This window comes from Crotalus tigris, unplaced genomic scaffold (assembly GCF_016545835.1).
Source record: "Crotalus tigris isolate CLP2741 ecotype Arizona unplaced genomic scaffold, ASM1654583v1 scf7180000020270.473046, whole genome shotgun sequence".
Lineage (NCBI taxonomy): Eukaryota > Metazoa > Chordata > Lepidosauria > Squamata > Viperidae > Crotalus > Crotalus tigris.
In genome coordinates, this window is record NW_024097939.1 from 343,298 (window position 1) to 363,971 (window position 20,674).

General features: G+C 35.7%; 1 protein-coding gene across 6 annotated transcripts in view; it reads left to right on the top strand.

The window, feature by feature from the left end:
* The window catches only part of EPB41L4A (erythrocyte membrane protein band 4.1 like 4A), a 92,736-nt gene that overhangs the window by 37,890 nt on the left and 34,172 nt on the right, over window positions 1-20,674 (top strand). For 5 of the 6 annotated variants that reach the window (XM_039366391.1, XM_039366393.1, XM_039366394.1 and 2 more), the window contains exons 4-10: window positions 4,192-4,243; window positions 4,764-4,860; window positions 9,595-9,692; window positions 12,293-12,413; window positions 15,024-15,111; window positions 19,144-19,232; window positions 20,050-20,113. In XM_039366391.1, coding sequence (XP_039222325.1) covers window positions 4,192-4,243; window positions 4,764-4,860; window positions 9,595-9,692; window positions 12,293-12,413; window positions 15,024-15,111; window positions 19,144-19,232; window positions 20,050-20,113 — 609 coding nt within the window. The remainder of the gene's footprint in view (window positions 1-4,191; window positions 4,244-4,763; window positions 4,861-9,594; window positions 9,693-12,292; window positions 12,414-15,023; window positions 15,112-19,143; window positions 19,233-20,049; window positions 20,114-20,674) is intronic. The other variant, XM_039366397.1, reaches the window with a different exon arrangement.

Consider the following 20,674-nt stretch of genomic DNA (forward strand, 5'->3'; position numbering starts at 1 on the left):
TTTGCTTTTTGCTGAAAGGGAAAGTAAAATGGCGATCGGCAGACTTTCTAGCGTTTTTTTTTTCGGGAAGTTAGAATGGCGATCGGCTTTTTTACCTTCTCTTTTTTTTCTTTCTTCTTTTTAAGGAATTTTTGTTGTTTAATTTTCTAAACATTATTGTTCTGGTCTGATTTTTTGTTTTTGCTTTTTGTATTTTTAAAAGGCAGGCATTTTGGTTTTTCCCCCCCCCCTTCTTTTTTTCACTTTAACGATTGGAGTGTATATTCTAATTTCTTTTATTGATTTATTTTTCGCCTTCTTTGATTTTATTTTAAATCCAAAGGTTTATTGTTTTGTTTATAGTCCTTTTTTTCTACTATTTGCTTTTCTGTTGAAAGAGAAAGCAAATGGCGATCGGGAGATCTTCTAGCGTTTTTTTGGGAAGCTAGAGTGGCGATCGGCTTTTTTTTTACTTTCTCCTCTTTTTTTCTTTTTAATGATGGATTTTAGAAGTATTATTACTGTTTTGGTTTGATTTGTTGCTTTGTCTTTTGTATTTTTTGTTTTGCTTTTTGTAAAGGGCAGGCATTATTTTTAAAAGGCAGGCATTTTGGTTTTTCCCCCCCCCCTTTTTTTTTCCTACTTTAATGATTGGAGTGTATACTTTAACTTTTTGTTTTGGTTTGATTTGTGGTTTTGTCTCTTGTATTTTTAAAGGGCAGGCATTCTGGTTTTTTCCTTCCCCTTTTTCTTTTTTTTTTTCATTTTGTATATCTTAATTTTTTTTTATTTTTTTTTCTTCTTTTCTAACTCCCTTTTTTTTATTCTTTTATTTTTCTTATTATTTTAAAGATTTTTCTTTGAGGGAGTTATGATTTTCTTTTGAAGGAATTTTTGTAATTTTTAAGAAGGAGTAAAGTTTTTTTTTAAGATGGCTCCAAAGCGTCCAGTGAATTTCACAGTTCCTAAATCTTCTGTGGCTCAGCCAACAACTGTGAAGGATATGCAACAAATGATGGAAAATTTTACAATTCAAATTAGGGCAGAAATGAAAAAGATTTTGGAAGAAAATAATAAGATTTTGAGGCAAGACATAGTTTTGGCTCTAAAAGGAGTTGCTTCTGTTCTTGAAAAGTTGAATTCCCATGTGGAAGAAGTAGCTGAAAAAGTGGAATTAATGGAGGGGAAAATTGAAAGTATGGAAAAAGAAATGGAAAATGAGATTCTTATGCTTCAATATGGTCAAATGGAATACGCCTTAAGAATTAGGGGCTTGGAAGAGTCCTTGCAAGAAGATCTGAAAGAGATGGTTGCAAAGGACTTTGCCGTAATTTTGAATAAAGAAAAAGAAGGAATACTTAGTGAAATTGAAAAACTATTTAGAGTTAATTCTGCGGTGGCAGTACAAAAGAATTTGCCAAGAGATGTGGTAATTTACTTTGGGAAGAAATCTTTACGCAATGAAATTATACAAGCTTTTTATAAGAAGAGATTTCAAATTGCTTCACAAGATGTTATAATTTTAAAGGAGATCCCATCAAAAATTTTAAGAAGAAGAAAGGAGTTTGCCTTTTTAGCAAATGAACTTAAAATGAGACGAATTTCGTTTAGATGGGATGTTCCGATTGGAATGGTGGTGAATTACCTGGGAATATGTTATAGACTTAATACTGTTTCTCAAGCAAAAGATTTTTATACTTCAGTATTGGGGGTATGTTCATCTCCATCTATTAAGTTCAAGACTTTGGAAGAAATGGATGTAGAATTACAGTTTGAAGACTCTAAAATTGGGCAACCCCTGTTTAAGAGATCTCAACATGTTCAGATTGAGGAGCAGGAGACAACCTGTGTAGCACAAAACTGTAAAGAAAAGCAGCAACTGAAGAAGAGTAATGAAATTTCACACCTAGTGATTGCTGATTCTGTGGGAGAAGCAAGACCCATAAATCCTTTGGAGCAATCTTCAAGGATGGAAGGGTCACTTGAGATGAAAAAGGGGAAATTTCAGCCTGAGGGGCGTCAACAAGTTGAGAAGAAGGGGCAGAGGAAAATCTGTGCAACATATAATTGTAAAGAAAAAGACCAACAGAATAAGGAGCTTAAGGAATCCCCACATGTACTGGCTTCTGAGTCATTGGGAGACTCAGAAAATTTGGAGCAGCTTTTGAGGACAGATCCTAAAGCATTTGTTTTAAGCTTTATAACGAAAATGGACAATCGAGGCTGACGATAATAATATCAGTATGATAATGAATGGAGAATGAAAATGGACAATTGAGATTGATAAGGACTGGGTTTTTTGTGGTTGCAACTTGTTATTGATGAAGATTTGAATATCTATTGTGTTTATGGTGGATGGAATTTGTTATAGTGTTTTTTGTGGGTGGAATTTGTTATAAACTGTCTACTTTGGATGGAATCTGATAAGATTTAAATGAGTATAAAGGTGTCTTGTTTCCTTTTTTCCTTCTTTAAGTTTTAAGTAATGTATAAATTTGTGTTTTGGGGGAGTTTATGAAAATGATAATAATATTTATGATATTAGAAGGATTGGAGTATATTACAATGTGTTTAGTGTTTGGGTGGGGGTTTTAATGTTTAAAGTTTTAAGTAATGTTCAGATTTGTGTTTTTGATTGATTATAATTTGTTTGTTCTAATGTTTCAAGTTCTGATTGTTTAAATTTGTGTTTTGGAGGGACTATAACTTGTTTAACTAAATGTATTTAGATTTGTTTATGATTTATGCTAGACTTTATATTGTAGTTATAGATGTTTAAAGAAAGTAGTGTTTAAAATTGGTCTTGGAAGAAATTTATGTAGAAGGATGGATAATATTATAAGTAAGATTAGAAGATTAGAAGATTTTTAGAGTATATTATAATGTGTCTATTATTATTTTCTAGAAATAATTCATTTAATTTAAGGTATTTAGGATTGTTTAGGATTTATAGGTGTTTTAAGTTTTATATGTGTTTTAAGTTTTTTTTCTTTTTTTTTCTTTTGAAATATTTTGGATAAGCCTGTAATCAACTCTGGGAGGTTCAGGGGAGGGTTAGGGAGGTTTGGGGCTGGGGGAGGGTATGGGTGGGTGGGCGGGTTTGGGGAGGGGATTTATTTTGTAAAATGTTAAAAATTTTCAATTAAAAAAAAAAAAAAAAAAAAGAACAACTGGCAATTTTAATTCTGTTTAACTCTTTACTGATTTAGCAATATCGTAGTTTATTTTATTATCCATGAGTTGATACAAATGAATTTGAATAGACAGATTATTTTAGTATCCCTAAAATACTATTGTCAGAAAGCAATGGGGAAATAAGGTTGGAGCTACTCCAATTATAGTTTATGTTAAAAATACTGTATCGTTTATTCATATAACTTATTTTTCTATATTTTTTAAATAATCATATGTACTGTTCAATTCTTGGGCAACCCTAATAAATATTAAGACACAAAATACTGTATAGAGGGCAAACTGATGAAAGTTAATGAAAGTTGTAGTTTATCTGGTGCTAGGCTGAGAAAGGTTGAATCTAATGAGGTGACACATAATGTGTACAAATGTGCTTCATATCTGGAGAACATTTATTTATTTGTATTTCACCTTTATTATTTTTAAAATAACTCAAGATGGAAAACATATCCAGCACAACTTCCTCCTTCCAGTTTTCCCACAACAGCAGCAACCCAGTGACATGGGTTGGGCTGACAGAAGAGTGACTAGTCTAATTCACCAGCTGGCTAAGATGAGACTTGAACTCACAGTTATTGAACCAAACTGGCTAGTGACAGTTTGGTTACCAATAGTCATCAATGACAACTAAGTGTTTTTCACATAAACATATAGATTAGAGAAGGTCAATCATCATCTGCATGTGGCCTCATAGCCTTTACTTTAGTTCCCTTAGAGCCCCTCCCACATGCTATTGACATTATTCATTTTGGAATCCAATTTTTTATATTTTTAGCACGGGCAGAATAGGCGCATTATTTTTTTAATCTTAAAACACATATTTTGCAAACTTAATCCTCCCCAATCTCTCCAACAGTATTAGCGTGATGGGAAAAACTATCCATATAAATTATAGAAAGAGTTTGTATAATGTTTTGTTTTGTTTTGTCTATGGCAAAATCCTTAAAGTCTTGTATTGTAAGTGGCATATATGTTGATGTATATTTTTAATAACTTAACTCTTTCTTTATATAATTACAGTTCTGGCTGGATCCTACAAAGACTATTGCAGAGCATAAGGAACTCATAAATAGTATGTATATAATTTGAACTTTATGAATATTGTTTAGTGTATTCACTGTAAACCCATCTTTTTGAGAAATCTGACACAAATTATTCTGCTTATTTTTTATGTAGAAATATTGATCAATCTCAAAATTGAAGATCATACTGATTTGAGTGCTAAAATTTATTTTTCTGCCTATGTACAAATATTCTTATTTTAATCCTGTTCCTTTTTTTCTGGTAGTTTTTTTCTTGATACTTATGATTCCTGCCAAAGAAAATTCAGAGGATATTACAGCTGTATCAATTCTACATGCTTGTATATATTATTACAATTTTAATATCAGAAAATTAATTGGAGCACCACCCCAATACTAATGCATTTTGAATAGTGTGCTAAAAATAAATGGGAAGATAATTTAATAGCTATTATATAACTAAAATTACAGGTGAGCAGGTGAATGCTTGACTCAATAAGGTGCCAAAGAAAATGTTTTCAAAGTATGTCCAGATATAAATTGTATGCTTATGCATTTAATTTTATATAGTTCTCTTATTTCTAATAGCTGGTCCACCTTACACATTGTATTTTGGTGTTAAATATTATGCAGAAGATCCATGCAGACTAAAAGAAGAAATCACCAGGTATTATATTACTCTTAACAACAATCACAAAAAAAGACTTAATGTTATTTTAGATAGATTGAAAATTGACTATATTTGTTAAAGAGAGAAGGAAAAGGAAAAGTAGTGAAGCTTTAATTTATTCAGAGTTTAACAAAATTTTATTTTAAAAATACTGAGAAATAGTTTACTCAAATCACCTGAGTCTCAGTGAGATGCAGTAATGTTCAATCGAATGAGTCTTAATTTTATATGTACACAGTCCAACATTTTGTACTGCTTGTTTTGTGTTTATAGTGTGCGCGTGTTGGTTGGATGCTCTGATGAAAAAATAGTTTGGGAAAGGAAGGAAGGAATTTACAATGCATAAAATGGAAATAAATGGGGGATTCAAAAATTTCATATTCCAATATACAGTATATGTTCATAGAATGCCTAGGAAATCTATAGAATGTGTGATGTTTTCATGCAAAGTATGAAATTTCTGTGTTATTATAATATGCCATATATTTTCCCTAGACATTGTATATAATACCTAAGGCAGCATTATGCAGAACAACAAGAACTATTTAGGCAAAATATGAAAAGAGAGTCATGAAAAGTATTAGGATTAGGGTTAGAGTTAAGGTTAGTCTAAAACTAAACCTAACCTTAACCCTTCTTTGAAAAGACGTGTATAAAAATGTAAGAAGAAATGCAAAATAAAGTACAGGATTTTCTTACTGGAAAAAAACAACAACCAAAATAAAATTGACTTTAGTATAACAAGAAAGGCTAGTTATACTCTGCAGCAGTGGTGGCCTTTCACCTTCACTTCCTCCTGGTTCCAAAACAGCGGAGGGGGACCAGCTTGGGAGGGAGTGAAAGGGAAGAGGCCAGTGGGCAGCTGGTTTATTGAATGGATGGGAGGAGGTCACTGAAGGGGGGAATGGCCTGGCTGTGGGGGCCCTGAGATAAGTGGGTGCAGGATGAGTGGGGCAGCTCCACCCCCCCACTTGCCTTGTCTCAACTCGTGGCAGTGGCCATGCCATACAGCCTCCAGTCCCATTGTAGCAACAAGCAAGCAGACGGTCGGACGGAGTGGGTGGGGTTATTTTTGGGATAGGGCTTATATTAGGCACACGCTAAAAATCATGCTAGGGCTTATTTCCTGGGTGGGTCTTATTTTCGGGGAAACATGGTACATGAAAAAAGTATTTGTAAGTGAAATTTAATAGGCTATGTACCCATCTGTTTGGCCTTAATTAAGGAAATGTTAAACAAGAAATTTTCTCAAATGTACTGAAAGATGGAAGCATGTACTGTTGAAAGAAACATGGATTTCAGAAAAAGAAATCAAGCATTTTTGCAATAAGCTTTACATGATTTGCTGGGATTCTAAGTGCTAAGTCAAAGTAAGATTTGATCCTTCATTAGTAAATCTAGAATATTCACTAGATGAACGTACACAATGAGTCCTGCTCCTTACAGCGTGGGTGTCAAACTCACCGAATCATGTGATGTGTTGTGACGCGTCACGATTTTTTTTGCATTACTGGAGTGGGGTGGGTGAGGCTTCCATATGTTGCAAATGGCCCACAGGCCGGCAGTTTGACACCCCTGCCTTGCAGCATTATTCAAGTAATCTTTGGTTTCTGCAGACAGTTGTGATTTCTGTGCAGCTGTTTGGCAAGGGAAACCCTTTATAGTGTGGTATGTTTTGACTTTAGCATAAGCCTTGAAACTTACATTATCAGGGTCAACAACCTCACAAATGAAGTTTTTTATTCTGCAGACAGGTATGGTTGAATGCATGAATATATGTAGGAAGCCAGTGTTCTTTTAGTCATCTTAACTCAGTGCTTCTCAATTATTTTCTGTCATGCCCCCCTAGGAAGAAGAAAACATTTCGCGCCCCCCGCGCGACTGTAAATTTTTTTTTTCTGTACAGAGGACCGATTTCCGGGTCTAAAAGTCACACGGGTGGGTTTGGCCAATCAGGATAGAGCATCATGTCTATCCAATCGGGTCCTTTGCGTGTGTCACGTGCGTTGGCGGTCATGTTGTCCTCCGCGTCGGGCTGCCGCTTGCGAGTGAGTCGGATGATCCGATCTAGAAATCCAATATGACAGTATTTGCCGAGGTCAAACGAGCCCCCCTTTACGGAGCCTCGCGCCCCCCCTGGGGGGTGCGCCCCACTATTTGAGAAGCACTGTCTTAACTGAAGTTAGGTTTATATGGAGGATGTGTTTTGCAAATGTTTCAAATTTAATAATGCAGATATGTTTTAAAGTGCTCTAAATCAGTTGATGCTTTTTATGGTTATTCACTATATACACAACTTTCACTTCTTAATGTTAATTGCATGGTAATAATAGCATATAATACAACAGTGCCATATCAGTCAGTCAGTTAAATCCTTACTTTAATCATAGACCAGCATAAAATATAATAAGGAAAGATTACACCCATTTCAACAACAAAGCTGAAATTTATAAGACATAAAAGATCACTAAAAGCTAAGATTGTCAACACAATACTATAATATTGAAATATTTCTCTTTATAAAAATTCTTAATACTAAAACTATGGACTGGTGAGGGCACTCTTAAGCCACAAAAAGGATTTCAAAGCAAATAAAGATTTAAAACTTATAACAATAAAAAGGATTTTCAGTAAATATATTCATGCCCAACATCTTTAACTTAACTGTACATTTGAAAAGGGAAAATAATTTGCATCTGAACTAAAGATAAATAAACCAAACGTTAATTGTTTATAATAGGTGAAATATGACCTTTCTAAATAGGCACAAATACATTAGCTTTATTTGGGCTGCGTTTTCTGGTGACAATAACATTAGCCTGTCCGATTGCCTTGGGAAGGACTCAAAAGGTGGACAAAAATGCCAAAGCCATTCTAAAGATTTGGCTGATTGAGTGACCAACCAACCATAATAATACAAATTTGTTATAGCTATCCTACTACAAAAGACTCTCAATGGTTTAGAATATCCATTGTGCAATTTAAAATAACCACACCACATAACAACCTAGACAAAGCAGCCATACCAATAAAAACAACAAAAACTCATTGATCAGAGGCTTCTTAAGCCCAATCTTAAGAGCCTTCCAAAATCCTAGCAAAATGTACATCATCATCATCACTATCTATCTATCTATCTATCTATCTATCTATCTATCTATCTATCTATCTATCTATCTATCTATCTATCTATCTATCTATCTATCTTGGAGGATGCAGTTCAGGAGAGCAGGCAAAAGAGAAGGTGCACTTCCTGAGTTCCCTAAGATTACAGCATTTAATTTAGAGAACCTGGAGCTCACCGTTTTGCCTGAATGCACAGGAGTGCAGAAATGATAGGGTACAGGTGATCTCACAGATAACCAAGTTCCGTGCTTTATAGATGAGACTGATACCTTGAATAATACCTGGAAGTCAACAGGTAGCCATGTGGCGGTAATGATGCTGCTTGAGATGGTGTGTGACAAGAAGTCCCTGTTACTGCTTATGCCAATGGATTTTGGATCAGCTGTAGGTTCAGGAAGGTCTTCAAGAGCAGTCCTATATAGACTGTTTGGTCTAACGGTTAAGGCATCAGGCTAGAAAGAGGAAGACTATGATTCTAGTCCTGCCTTAGCCATGAAAACCTGTTCGGTGACCTTGGAGTAGTCATTCTCTCTCAGCTTACCTCACCTCACAGGGTTGTTTTTGTAGGAAAAATAGGAGGAGGAAAGTAGGTTGGATGTGTTTGCTACCGTGAGTTATTTATAAAAATAATAAAGGTGCTGCGGAGAAACTAAAAAATAAACATATTTTACTAGTCCAGTCATGAGATGACTAGAGTGAGAGTAACCAGCTGAAGCACTCCCGGTCAAGGAGCAGGTACAACTGGTAGCTGAGATAAACCTGTGCAAAGGTTGCCTTGACCACAACTACTACGTGTTCATGGAGCAGAAACTGTCCAGGAGGATTTCCACATTCTGCACTAGTTCTTGCATGAAGTACAACCCCATCCAAGATTGAAAATAAAAACACCCAAACCCCAGGAGGTCCAAATAGCCATATCCGCTCAGTCTTGTCAGGCTTCAACTGGAGTATATTCTTCCTCATCCAGACCAAAACAGCCTCCACACACAGGATTAGTACGTTAGTAGTTCAGTTGTGCACCCAGGATTGAGATATACAGTCGGATATCATATACATACTGATGATACCAAACTCCACATTGACAAATGATTTTAGCCAGTTAGTTCATATAAGTGTTAAACCAGGGGTCTTCAAACTTGGTCCTTTTATGACTTGTGGACTTCAACTTCCAGAATTCCTCAGCCAGGCACACAAAGGACCAAGTTTGAAGACCCCTGTGTTAAACAAAAGGGAAAAGAGTGTCAAATACTCAGTCACTTCACATGTGAAGGGCCACTGATGCAGTCTTTCCACTCTAGGGAAATAATGTTGATCAGAACTTGGTTATCTTTTGATTTACACTTTTATGCAGTTTTCAGTTTAAAAATTATGTTTAAAATGAATATGCTAAGGATAATTATTTATAAAAAGTCTTTGAAAAAAATTACAAGCTAATGTGGAAATAAGATGGAATTGATACACATTTGAATATATGTGGAACTAAAAGCACAATCCCATCTCAAACTTAATGAACAATAATAGTATAAATAAAACTTGCAAAGAAAAATGAGCATGTTAAGGAGTTTACAACTGCATGTGCTAATGCTCATTTTCTCTTTGTTTCAGGTATCAGTTCTTTTTGCAGATAAAGCAGGATGTCTTACAAGGGCGTTTGCCTTGTCCTGTCAACATTGCTGCTCAGTTGGGAGCTTATGCAATACAGGGTATGTGCTGATACAGTATTTTCCTTTTTAATAATGTCTTTTATTTGCAGTACAGGTTTGATTATACTTTAAAACCTGTGTTTCTTTGAGTTGAATGTAGTAGATCAGGGGTGTCAAACTGCCGGCCCACAGGCCAGACGTGTCATGTGGAAGCTGTGCCTACCCCATTGCCGGCAATAGCAAAACCAGCCCGATACGTTGTGCGACGTGATGTGACGTCGCGGGTTTGACATGCCTGTAGTAGATTGATATGAATTCCTTGTTCTTCAAGATCCATTCCAGAGGGATAATAAATGCATGCATTGGATGCCCATGTTCACACAAGGTTGACTCACACATAGTGTAAGATCAGCATTTTTAGTCATGGTTTCCTGAAAAAAGCCCATTGATTCCTGTTTCAACCATAATGGTTTAGGTTCACTAAACCTATGCACTAGATTAGCTGTGTGACAATGTTCAAGATTACCAAAATTTGCTGTTAGGTGTGCTTTATCAGAGATCCACTCCATATTAAATTTTTAATGGGGAAGGGAGTAATAGTCCACAGAACCGGTGCCACCACAGATCTGTTAGCTTTTAAAAGAGCTGTGTCTTCTTTAATATTTATATGCAAAGTGAATATATATACAGTTTTAATTCATAGAAAACTGAGTTCAGTTTATGTAGGACCACATCATAAAATGTTCAACTATATTGAACTTGTTACATCAATTCTTCCAGAATGCTTTTGTAATTATTTTGTTTTATTTAGAGTCACTTGATGGAGAAATATAATATACCCTCTTTCAGAGTATCATTTTGAAGAATTTCAGGACTGAGGGAAATATTGAAGATCATCAGGGGGGTAGGCTCAGGCAAATATTGCCTACAGAAATTGCTTGCTCCACACAGTCACACACACATCCCCGAGACTGGAGAGGAAGAGATTTCAAGAGAGTGCTGTAAGCTGTTTGCATAGCCTACCTGTACCTCCCAGCACCAGTTTGCAGGTGCAGTTGCGTTGCTTTTGACATGTATAAGACAGTAAGCAGGCATTTGAACATTCCAAAGTGTGAAGGAAATGGTTAGAAGGCAAATAAAAGCCAAATGTGAAACTGAATGGTTATGTCTCTTTCCAGCCAGAAAGCACATGTGATATCTCATTTAGTGACTGTTTTGCTTAGTGCTTAGTTGCCAGTTTTAGTAAGGATTATTAAGGGAGGACTACCATTACTAGGTTGCCAGCAATCTTGGTGAAGTATGATTTCTCCCTTACTTGCTTATCTGCTGCCATTTCCTGCTAATCTGCTAGAGAGGTTGGCTGCTAGAGAGGTTATATTCTGGCTAGTTCTTTTCTTCCTAGACTTTTGATTATGTCTTTTAAATAGTGTGTAAGTGAGGTTTATCTCTAGGTGTCTATTGATGGCGGATTTATCTGAATGAATTTTCAGGAATCCTCTAAGATTTTTGATTTGATCTGATGTAAAATGTTAAGTTTCTTAGTTGAAAATGATTGAGGTTGTCCATGTGTCATTATTGTTAAGCAAGTAGTCACTAAGAAGGGAAGCCATATAACTGTGACTGTGCTTTCCTTTTCCCTTCTTCTCCATTCTTTGGAATGTTCACCCCAGCAATGGGATAGCCAACTACTCTAACAGCTGCTATCTATAACTGACCAGACTAATCAGTTTCACATTTTAAGCTTTTGTTTGCCATCTAATAATTTTATTTCTACTTTCTTTTTCACCCACTCCTCCACCCTTTGGAATGCTCACCACAGCACTGGGATAAGGGAATTAATGTCTGTATTTACATTCATTGGAAATAAATAGATACAAAACAATAAGGAGACACACTATGGGGCCTATACATCAAAAGGAATGAAGTGGTACTGGTAGCTGTGAACATGCTATGCAAAAGCGTGGTATATTCCCCGTCATGTGCATGATTACTCTCTTGTAATCCATTCTTCTCCAGTCTCCATTGGGAGGGGGGAGAGAAAAATGTCAAACGCAGGAGAGATTGCCTACAAAGATTGCTTGTTTATTCCCCTCCCCCATTCTCCATTGTTTAGGCAATTGCCTTTGCAAGACGGAAAGGAAAAAAAACAGGCTACCTTTGTAAGCAATTTCTCCTGTGCCTGATCCAATTTTTTCTCATCTTTCCCTTACAGAGCAAAGAAATTGGTGAAGAAATAATTACAAGGAGTAAGCAGCATACACTGTACTTAGGTCTGTTAGCATCACTACATTCCTTTCAATGTATATTCACCTATGTATGCCTGCTTACTCTCTTGTAATCCCCTTTTCATCAATTTTTCTTCTCTGCAAGGGGATACAAAAGAAAAACAGGTGAGCCACAGAACAACATATACTCACCGAAATGCCTGTTTTAATGCAACATGTTAAATGGGATCCATATTTAATTTTTTCTGTGTGAATAAATGTTTCTGTTCTTATTTTCTCTTCCATATTCCTACTTTCCACTTTTTGAATTAAATGCTATAATCTAGATTAATTTGGATTATTTTTAGTTGAGTAATTCCAACAAAATGTTTTATGTGAATATCTATCCACAAGTATGCAATTTAAAGAATTCATATTTTTGTGTGCATTGTATAGCTGAACTTGGAGACTATGATCCATGCAAGCATACTGCAGGTTATGTTTCGGAGTACCGTTTTGTTCCTGACCAGAAAGAAGAATTAGAAGATACCATAGAACAAATACACAAAACTCTGATGTAAGAATTTGTTTTTATTAACTAATGTCAAATGACAACTTGTACAAAGAAAAAGCATTAAAGAAGCAGCCCTCTTCTGTGAAGGACGTTTACTTTGACTGCTTTTTAAAATATGCTTATGTGTTGGATCCCTTTCTTATCTTAACCCACGTTAGAAGGTGATGTGAAGGAATTATTGATTTTTTACCTATAGAGATGAACAGATATGCAATATCCAGAAGAAACTACAAGAAACGTGAGTTCAGTAGTATTCCTGAATAAATGTCTGTTTTACAATCATCTTTATTGAGTCATCTGTCTGTGCTTGAATTGAAAAGAACTTTGATTCAGATGTCAGAACAGTAAAAAATCAATATTTTTCTTTATATCAGCAGTAAAGTCAATATTATTTTTCATATCAGTAAAATCAGCATTATTCCATATCAGCTTTAAAGGATAAAGTTAAGGACTGTGAATATTTCATATTTGTTCTAAAATGCTATTGGATTTGAGATATGTTTGTGATTTCTGACTGGAGATGTTGGTCTGAATATCTTAACTAATTTTTCAAAATTATGGTTTATTTAATAAAACACTGATGGCTAGGTTTATACAATAGACAATTAGGTAGAAGCATCTGAACAACTTTGTCTTGAGTTGGAAGCTAGGCAGGTCTATTTAGATGGGAGAAAGTCAGTGAATATTTGGAGTTATAAAATAGAGTAGAAAGTTAAAATATAACCCCAGGGTAAGGCAGTGAAAATCATTTCTTTACTGCTACTAAGAAAATTACAGAAATATTTCTGTGAAATTGCAGCAACTGAATTGACTTGAAGGAGGCTTCATGTTTTCATAATAATGATTATATTTTACTAGGTTTCTAAACTATGGTTTATAAACAGATGGATTCATTTACATTTCATGTTATGCCAAACATGCATGCCACATTATGATTTAGCAAGTGCAAATCTCGCCACTAAATGGTATAGGTAAACATGAAAAATACTGGCAGGAAATCCTGTATTTCTGTAGATGCAGAAGCATGACACATTTCATCAAAAGTGGTGGTGAAAAAAAAGATGAAAGCAATCTATAAACTACTAAAACTCTTGTATCTTTACCTGTGTGAAACAGTGCATCAGGGGGCAGTGATCAGGGGGAACATGATAACTTTCTTCCAGTATTTGAAGGGCTGTCACAAAAAAGAGGGGATTGACTTATTCTCTCCGGCACCAGAATGCAGGACAAGAAGTAATGTGTGGAAGCTTGTCAAAGAGAGATACAACCTAGACGTAAGGAGAAATTTTCTGACAATAACAGCAATTAATCAATGGAAAAGCTTGCTTCCTAGGTTTGTGGGTGTTTCACTACTGGAGGTTATAGACCTACTTGAGGGAGGACAAACAACATTAGAGGAGGTTCCAGTTTGCTTGTTGCCACATCTGTATATTGAAGGATCTATGAAAGAAACAAAACTTTTTTGATATTTTATTCGTAAACCATAAGTAACATAAATTTCTTTTATTAGGGCAGTTAATCACATGGAAATTGTAGTAATTTGTTTTTCTTTGTATTGAAAAACAAGTTTAATATGTTCTGTGATCAGTATTCCAAAAAGAATTACTAAGTACAAACCTATAAAAGAGAAACTTTATTGCAGTGTAGTCAATTCAAAGAGAGTTCTATAAGCAAACTGATTTTTGCCACATTCAGAGAAGGAGAATTGCAGTGATGAGACAGCAACATATTATATAAAAGAGATATGAATGGCCTAGAAAATTTACTGAAAGAGGGGTACAAAATGTAACCTTGTATTTTTATAAAAGGTACAATTACAACTGAATATGAGATATAGATTCAGTAGTCCCTACGCTACAAGGGCAACTCAACATTTTCCTGTGAAGAAAAGCTGTTGAAAATATATAAGAATTTGTTAAGGTTAGAATTCTTCTAAATTTGGAGGCAATTATTTGATGTAAATATTTTGCTGGCCTAAAGAAGAAGATTAACCTGTAAACTATATGTCTCTAAGCAGAACCAACTGATCTTGTTGGCCTTCCAAACACTGCTTAAGAACTGACACTGCCTACCTACAAGTACATCATCAGACTACAGCTTGTGAAAACCCATAGTACTTCAGTTTCTGCTGGAATGATTTTCAAGATCTTTCAAAATTATCATCAGAGTGAATGAGCATAAATGATAAAAAAGGCAGTAGCTTAGTAAGAAACCATAACCATATACTAGTCTTTACTTTGATCATCTCAGTCTCTTGGTGGAAAACTGTACTGGACATATACTCTCTCACTTTAAATATATTCCTTCAAATATTGACTCTTATCTTCTTTGAGGAATCAAAGTTTCCATACAGTCCCATTTGGGTTCCCAATAAAAGCAGTGCATGAGCTTTAGCTGAAAATACTATTAATATAGCTAGTACATGCATCTCTGAAATGATAGAAGGATTGTATATTTTGCTGAATTTTGAAGGTTTTGGATTATATAATCTAATGAACATCATGTATAATTTGTAAGGATTTTAATGTGTTGTATAAGGTATTAGCTGCCAGCTTTGAATTTTTGGACTTTGTTGTGAATAAATACATATAAGAATGTTATTTTATTCAACAGTGGCCAAGTTCCAGCTGAAGCAGAATTGAATTACTTAGGAGTAGCAAAGACACTTGAAATGTATGGCGTGGATCTTTATCCCGTCTATGTAAGTAATATTTTTAAAGTTACAATTGAGCGCAACTTCATTATACCTTATTTATTTGTTTGGTTAATAATTTATTAGGCCTTTAGTAACTTGGGGATGCAATTGACTGAGTTTCATAATTTTTTCTTCTTCTAAACTAAGAATCACTTGATAGCTATTCAACAGATTGTATGGGTATGTACAAAATGTGTGTTCACTTCCGGATTTTCTTTAAAGTATTAATTACAGAAATAATCAGTGAATGTCAGGATATTTATGGTATAAGGAAACAAAAGAAGACAAGAATCTGAAGGGATATATTATAAGAGAAAGTCTGTTAAACATTTGGAATTTCTTAAAAGCTAAAATAAGCCCAAGAATTTCACAATAATAATGTTGTTCATATTGTTATTATTTATTAAACTTGTATGCTGCCCAGCTCTCAACAATTCTGGGCAGCTCCCAACAATCAAATAAATTACAATAAAATCAATAAAACATGAGAAATAAAGGTAAAAGATGGCAAAGATGATGAAATGAAGAGTCTCCCTTTCCTTTCTCAAAGGCGTGGGTGAAGTTCCAAGTCCCCACAGCTTTTCTAAATGACAGCAAGTGTGGAAGCCATCTGGAACTCAGAAGGAACTAAAGAACATCACTGTCAAATGCTTTTTATTCCAAGGACAAGAAAGATTACTTATGGCAACATGATACCTCTGGTCTCAAGAGATAGACTAAAGACACAAAAAGAATTCATTAAAAAACATAGAAATCTACCATAGTTAATGCTTCTACCACAGTATTTGTAAATAAGTACAAATTATTTTTAAAAATGATATCAATGAAGGAACTCTATGGAAGATAACATAATTTGAAACACATATGGGAAGTTTTCACCTAAAAGCTATCCATTCAGCAACAATTCAAAGTTAAAGCAGTGCTGAAAAAAAAAATCACTTTACAGCCCATTAATAACCATTGGCAACCTTCACAGGATCTTTCAATCATATGATTGCCATTATTCTCAGTGCATATTATCAAACAAAGCCTTACTAAAAGCCAACATGGGTTTGTCAAAAATAGATCATGCCAGACAAATCTTATTGCATTCTTTGACCAAGTGACAAAATTAGTGGATCAGAGGAATGCTGTGGACATAATTTACTTGGACTTCAGTAAGGCATTTGATAAAGTAGATCACAACCTACTACTTGACAAGATAGAAAAATGTGGGGTAGACAGAACCACCACCAGATGGATCCGTAGCTGGCTGACCGGCCGTACTCAGCGAGTGGTCCTCAATGGAACTGCATCTATATGGAGGGAAGTGTGTAGTGGGGTGCCCCAGGGCTCTGTTCTGGGCCCAGTACTCTTCAACATCTTCATCAACGATTTGGATGAAGGGATAGATGGGGAACTCATCAAATTTGCAGACGACACCAAGCTGGCAGGAATAGCCAACACTCCAGAAGACAGGCTTAAGATACAGAAGGATCTGGACAGACTTGAACACTGGGCACTAACTAACAAAATGAAATTCAATGGTGAAAAAAGCAAGGTTCTACATTTAGGCAAGAAAAACCAAATGCACAAGTACAGCATAGGTGGCACCATGCTCAATAGTAGTAACTGTGAGAGGGACCTCGGAGTCCTAGTAGACAATCACCTAAATATGAGCCAGCAGTGTGCTGCAGCTGCCAAAAAGGCCAACACAGTGCTAGGCTGCATTAACAGAGGGATAGAATCAAGATCACGTGAAGTATTAATACCACTCTTCAATGCCTTGGTAAGGCCACACTTGGAATACTGCATCCAGTTTTGGTCACCACGATGTAAAAAAGATGTTGAGACTCTAGAAAGAGTACAGAGAAGAGCAACAAAGATGATTAGGGGACTGGAGGCTAAAACATATAAGGAACGGTTGCTAGAATTGGGTATGTCTAGTTTAACGAAGAGAAGGACAAGGGGGGACATGATAGCAGTATTCCAATATCTCAGGGGCTGCCATAAAGAAGAGGGAATTAAGCTATTTTCCAAAGCACCTGAAGGCAGGACAAGAAGCAACGGGTGGAAACTAATCAAGGAGAGAAGCAACCTAGAACTAAGGAGAAACTTCCTGACAGTGAGAACAATTAATCAGTGGAACAGCTTGCCTCCAGAAGCAGTAAATGCTCCAACACTGGAAGTTTTTAAGAAGAGACTGGACAGCCACTTGTCTGAAATGGTGTAGGGTTTCCTGCCCGAGCAGGAGGTTGGACTAGATGACCTCCAAGGTCCCTTCCAACTTTACTACTATTATTATTATTATTATGCCAGATTGGTGGGTTTTTTTTATCTCCCCCCCCCTCGCAGAGCAGAGAGATTGGAGAGAAAGGAATTGTTTGTTTTTCCCATTGAGAGTAATGCAGTTGTGCCAACAGTGACAAAAGGTCAAGCAAATAAGTAATTGCCTACAGATATTGCTTGTCTTTTTCTCCCTCGTGCCCCCCTCCCCCTCCAAGTTTGGAGAGATTTCAAAAGAATACTGTAAGCTGATTGCATAGCAATATCTTATTGGGGAAGCTGAGGATGGGGGGCAACAGGGATAGGCGGCAGAATGCAGGGCAACGGAAAGAACAGAGATACTGTAGTTAGCAGATGGGGGGAGTCGAAGAGCATGTTGCAGTTATAAATGTGGACAAGCTGCCATGCCCCAAATTTTAATCACTTGACCATGGTGGGGTTGCAACAATTATACTTCAAGGGTCAGCTTTAGCTACCATTCATTCAGCACTGTTATGACTTCAAGTGGTTGCTAAACAAGTTGTCATTATTGAGGACTACCTACAGTATATTTAGTTTCTTAATTTAAAGATTGTTACGTGTTCCCACTGGGAATTCATTATGTTGAATGATTTTGTTTACAAAATAAATATAAGCAATCAATAAACTTTGGTGTTATTTGTTCACTCAGAGTCCCCGAGTCAACAGGGCCATCTTGTAATAGCATTCCATGGGAAAGATATGTAAACTTTCAAAGAATTTGAAAAGGATGAATACTTTACAAACTATGTGTTAGTACAGTAGTCCCCAACCTTTTTGGTACCAAGGACTGGTTTTGTGAAAGACAATTTTTCAGTGGGGAGGGGAGGGGAAGAGGAAGAGCGTGCAGCCTAGATCCTCGCATACAGAGTTTACAGTAGGGTTAGCGCTCCTATGGGAATATAATGCCTAATGATCTAAGGTGGAGCTGAGACAGTGCAAATACAGATGAGCTTTGCTCACTCACCACTGCTTGCCTCCAGCTATGCAGCTTGGTTCCTAAAGGGCATGGACCAGTGCCGGTCCATGGCCTGTGGGTTGGGGACCCTGTGTTAGTGGAATTGTTGAGTTATTTTCCTGGAAAAGCAAATTACAGTGCTGAACCACAAATTTATTTACACTTTCTTCCATTCCAAAAGCAGCTTAGAAGACATTCAGAAGGCTGAGCCTAGTAGGCTTGTAGACTATACTGTATAATTCTTTGGATCTTGGACAGGGTCAGCAATCCTTGAAATCTGTTGCAAAGCAGTAATTCTTTTACTCTAGAACAAGATACTTTTTTAAAGACAAAAGTTAAATCCTTGAAAATTCATATTTGGGTTAAGCATGGATTAGGGAACTTTCTGTTAAAGATAGTGGTTGGGTTGCCATACAAAAGGCAATTAACTATTATAAAAAGTATGAGATTACAAATCTGAGGGATTTATTCTCAGTGTCACTAGAAGATAAAAGGAATATACATGCAACAGATATGTTCAGGCAGGAAATTATAAAAACAACACAGAATCTGAGTAAAGTCCTCAAGAAGTTCAAAATAATAGGAAATAATAGATAATTAGTAGGTCAGATTTAAGTGGAGAGAGTGGAAGTTTATTTAATATTGACAGTGGATTTTTTTTTTGCATCTACTATGATGGAACCATATTAGAAAATGTTCTTCTTTATCTCTACACAGTGATCTATGCGAAAAATGTTTTTCTTTTGAAAAAAGTATCACATTAACAAATATAATTTAATTTAACATTTTTTTTCCAGGGTGAAAACAAATCTGAATATTTTCTGGGATTGAAGCCTATAGGAGTAGTTGTTTATAAGAATAAAAAGCAAGTAGGAAAGTATTTTTGGTAAGTAAAATCTATAGTCCTTATCAATAATGGATGGTAAGCAACAATATATATGCACACTTTGTTCCTTTTCCATCTATTCAATCTTCCAAGTAAATTGGTAAAGAATAAACTCCCTTTGATTGAGGTATGAGTCCTGATGATTGCATGGATACACCCTTGCATGTTTTGATAACTACATACACAGTCCTCCGTTTATAACCGTAAAAGAGCCTGCTCATTATGGTCATAAGTTGTGATAACGTAAAGCAGGTGATCACGTATCCAACCTGATTTTACTACCTTTTCTTTCAGTGGTTGTTAAGCAAATTGCTTGGTCATTAAGTGAATAAGTTGTTAAGTAAACCCATGGTTGCTCTAGGGCACTTTTGCAAAAACTGGAAAAGCCGGTTTTCAGCAAAAAGTTGTAAATTGTGGTCATATGAGTGTGAGGCGCCACAATTCAACCCTATGCTACAAATATTCTCTTCTATTAGTACAGTGTTAACAGGTTTATTCTATGTTGTATATATACCACTATATTCAGTTATTACCTGCATCTATAATATATTATTTGCATTAACTATTGCTATAAAACAACTTGGGGAAAATCGAACTTAGAGTCGTGGTGGGCTATGGAATGCTTATTTCCAATTTAGAATTAATTTCTGATCTATCAATTATAGAGAATTGGAATAGATATACCTATATTTTTCTAAGGTATTAAAGAATGTCTATTTTATTAACTCTTTATAGTTAGACTGATTCTTTCAATATTTCCTGAATAAATTCATTTCTATCTTAATGTACGTTTTGTTTTGTTTTTTAAACATTTTAGGCCTAGAATTACCAGGGTCCACTTCAAAGAAGCTCACTTTGAACTTAGAGTTTTGGGAAAAGATGTAAGTTTATATTTTTGTAGTTTTAAATTAATTCTGTTATGGAAGCAGTCAACTCTGTAAAAAGTGTGAAAACAATAAAAGGCATTAATAAGCTGGCTGGGTGATTGTGGGCCAGACCGACCCACTTCACAGTTTAAGTGTTGTGGGGAAAATAAGAGGCAGGAATATTTACACTAACTTGAGTAGTACAAAATAAAGGTAGGATATAGATCCAATAATTTCAGAATATAATTAAATGTGAGATTTATTTAATCTGCAAAGGATTGTTTTGTAAACAACTATGAGTAGTCAGTTAGGGATAGTAATTGAAATAGAAATTTCCGTCACTAAACAGTATGGTCAGAAAGCATGAGATCACATGACCACATTAACTTAGCAATGGCAATCACGCGTTAAGCAAGTCTCAGGCAATTCACAAGCAGGCAGCCATGTAAGATGTTGGGCCAGGGATGGCTGTTGCCAGGTAGAGGAGGTTATGCGGGTGGCCTGCGAGACATGGGAATGTGGAAGGCTGGAGGATGCAGTGGTTAGGCAGGGGAGGGCATGCAAGGAATAGCTCCA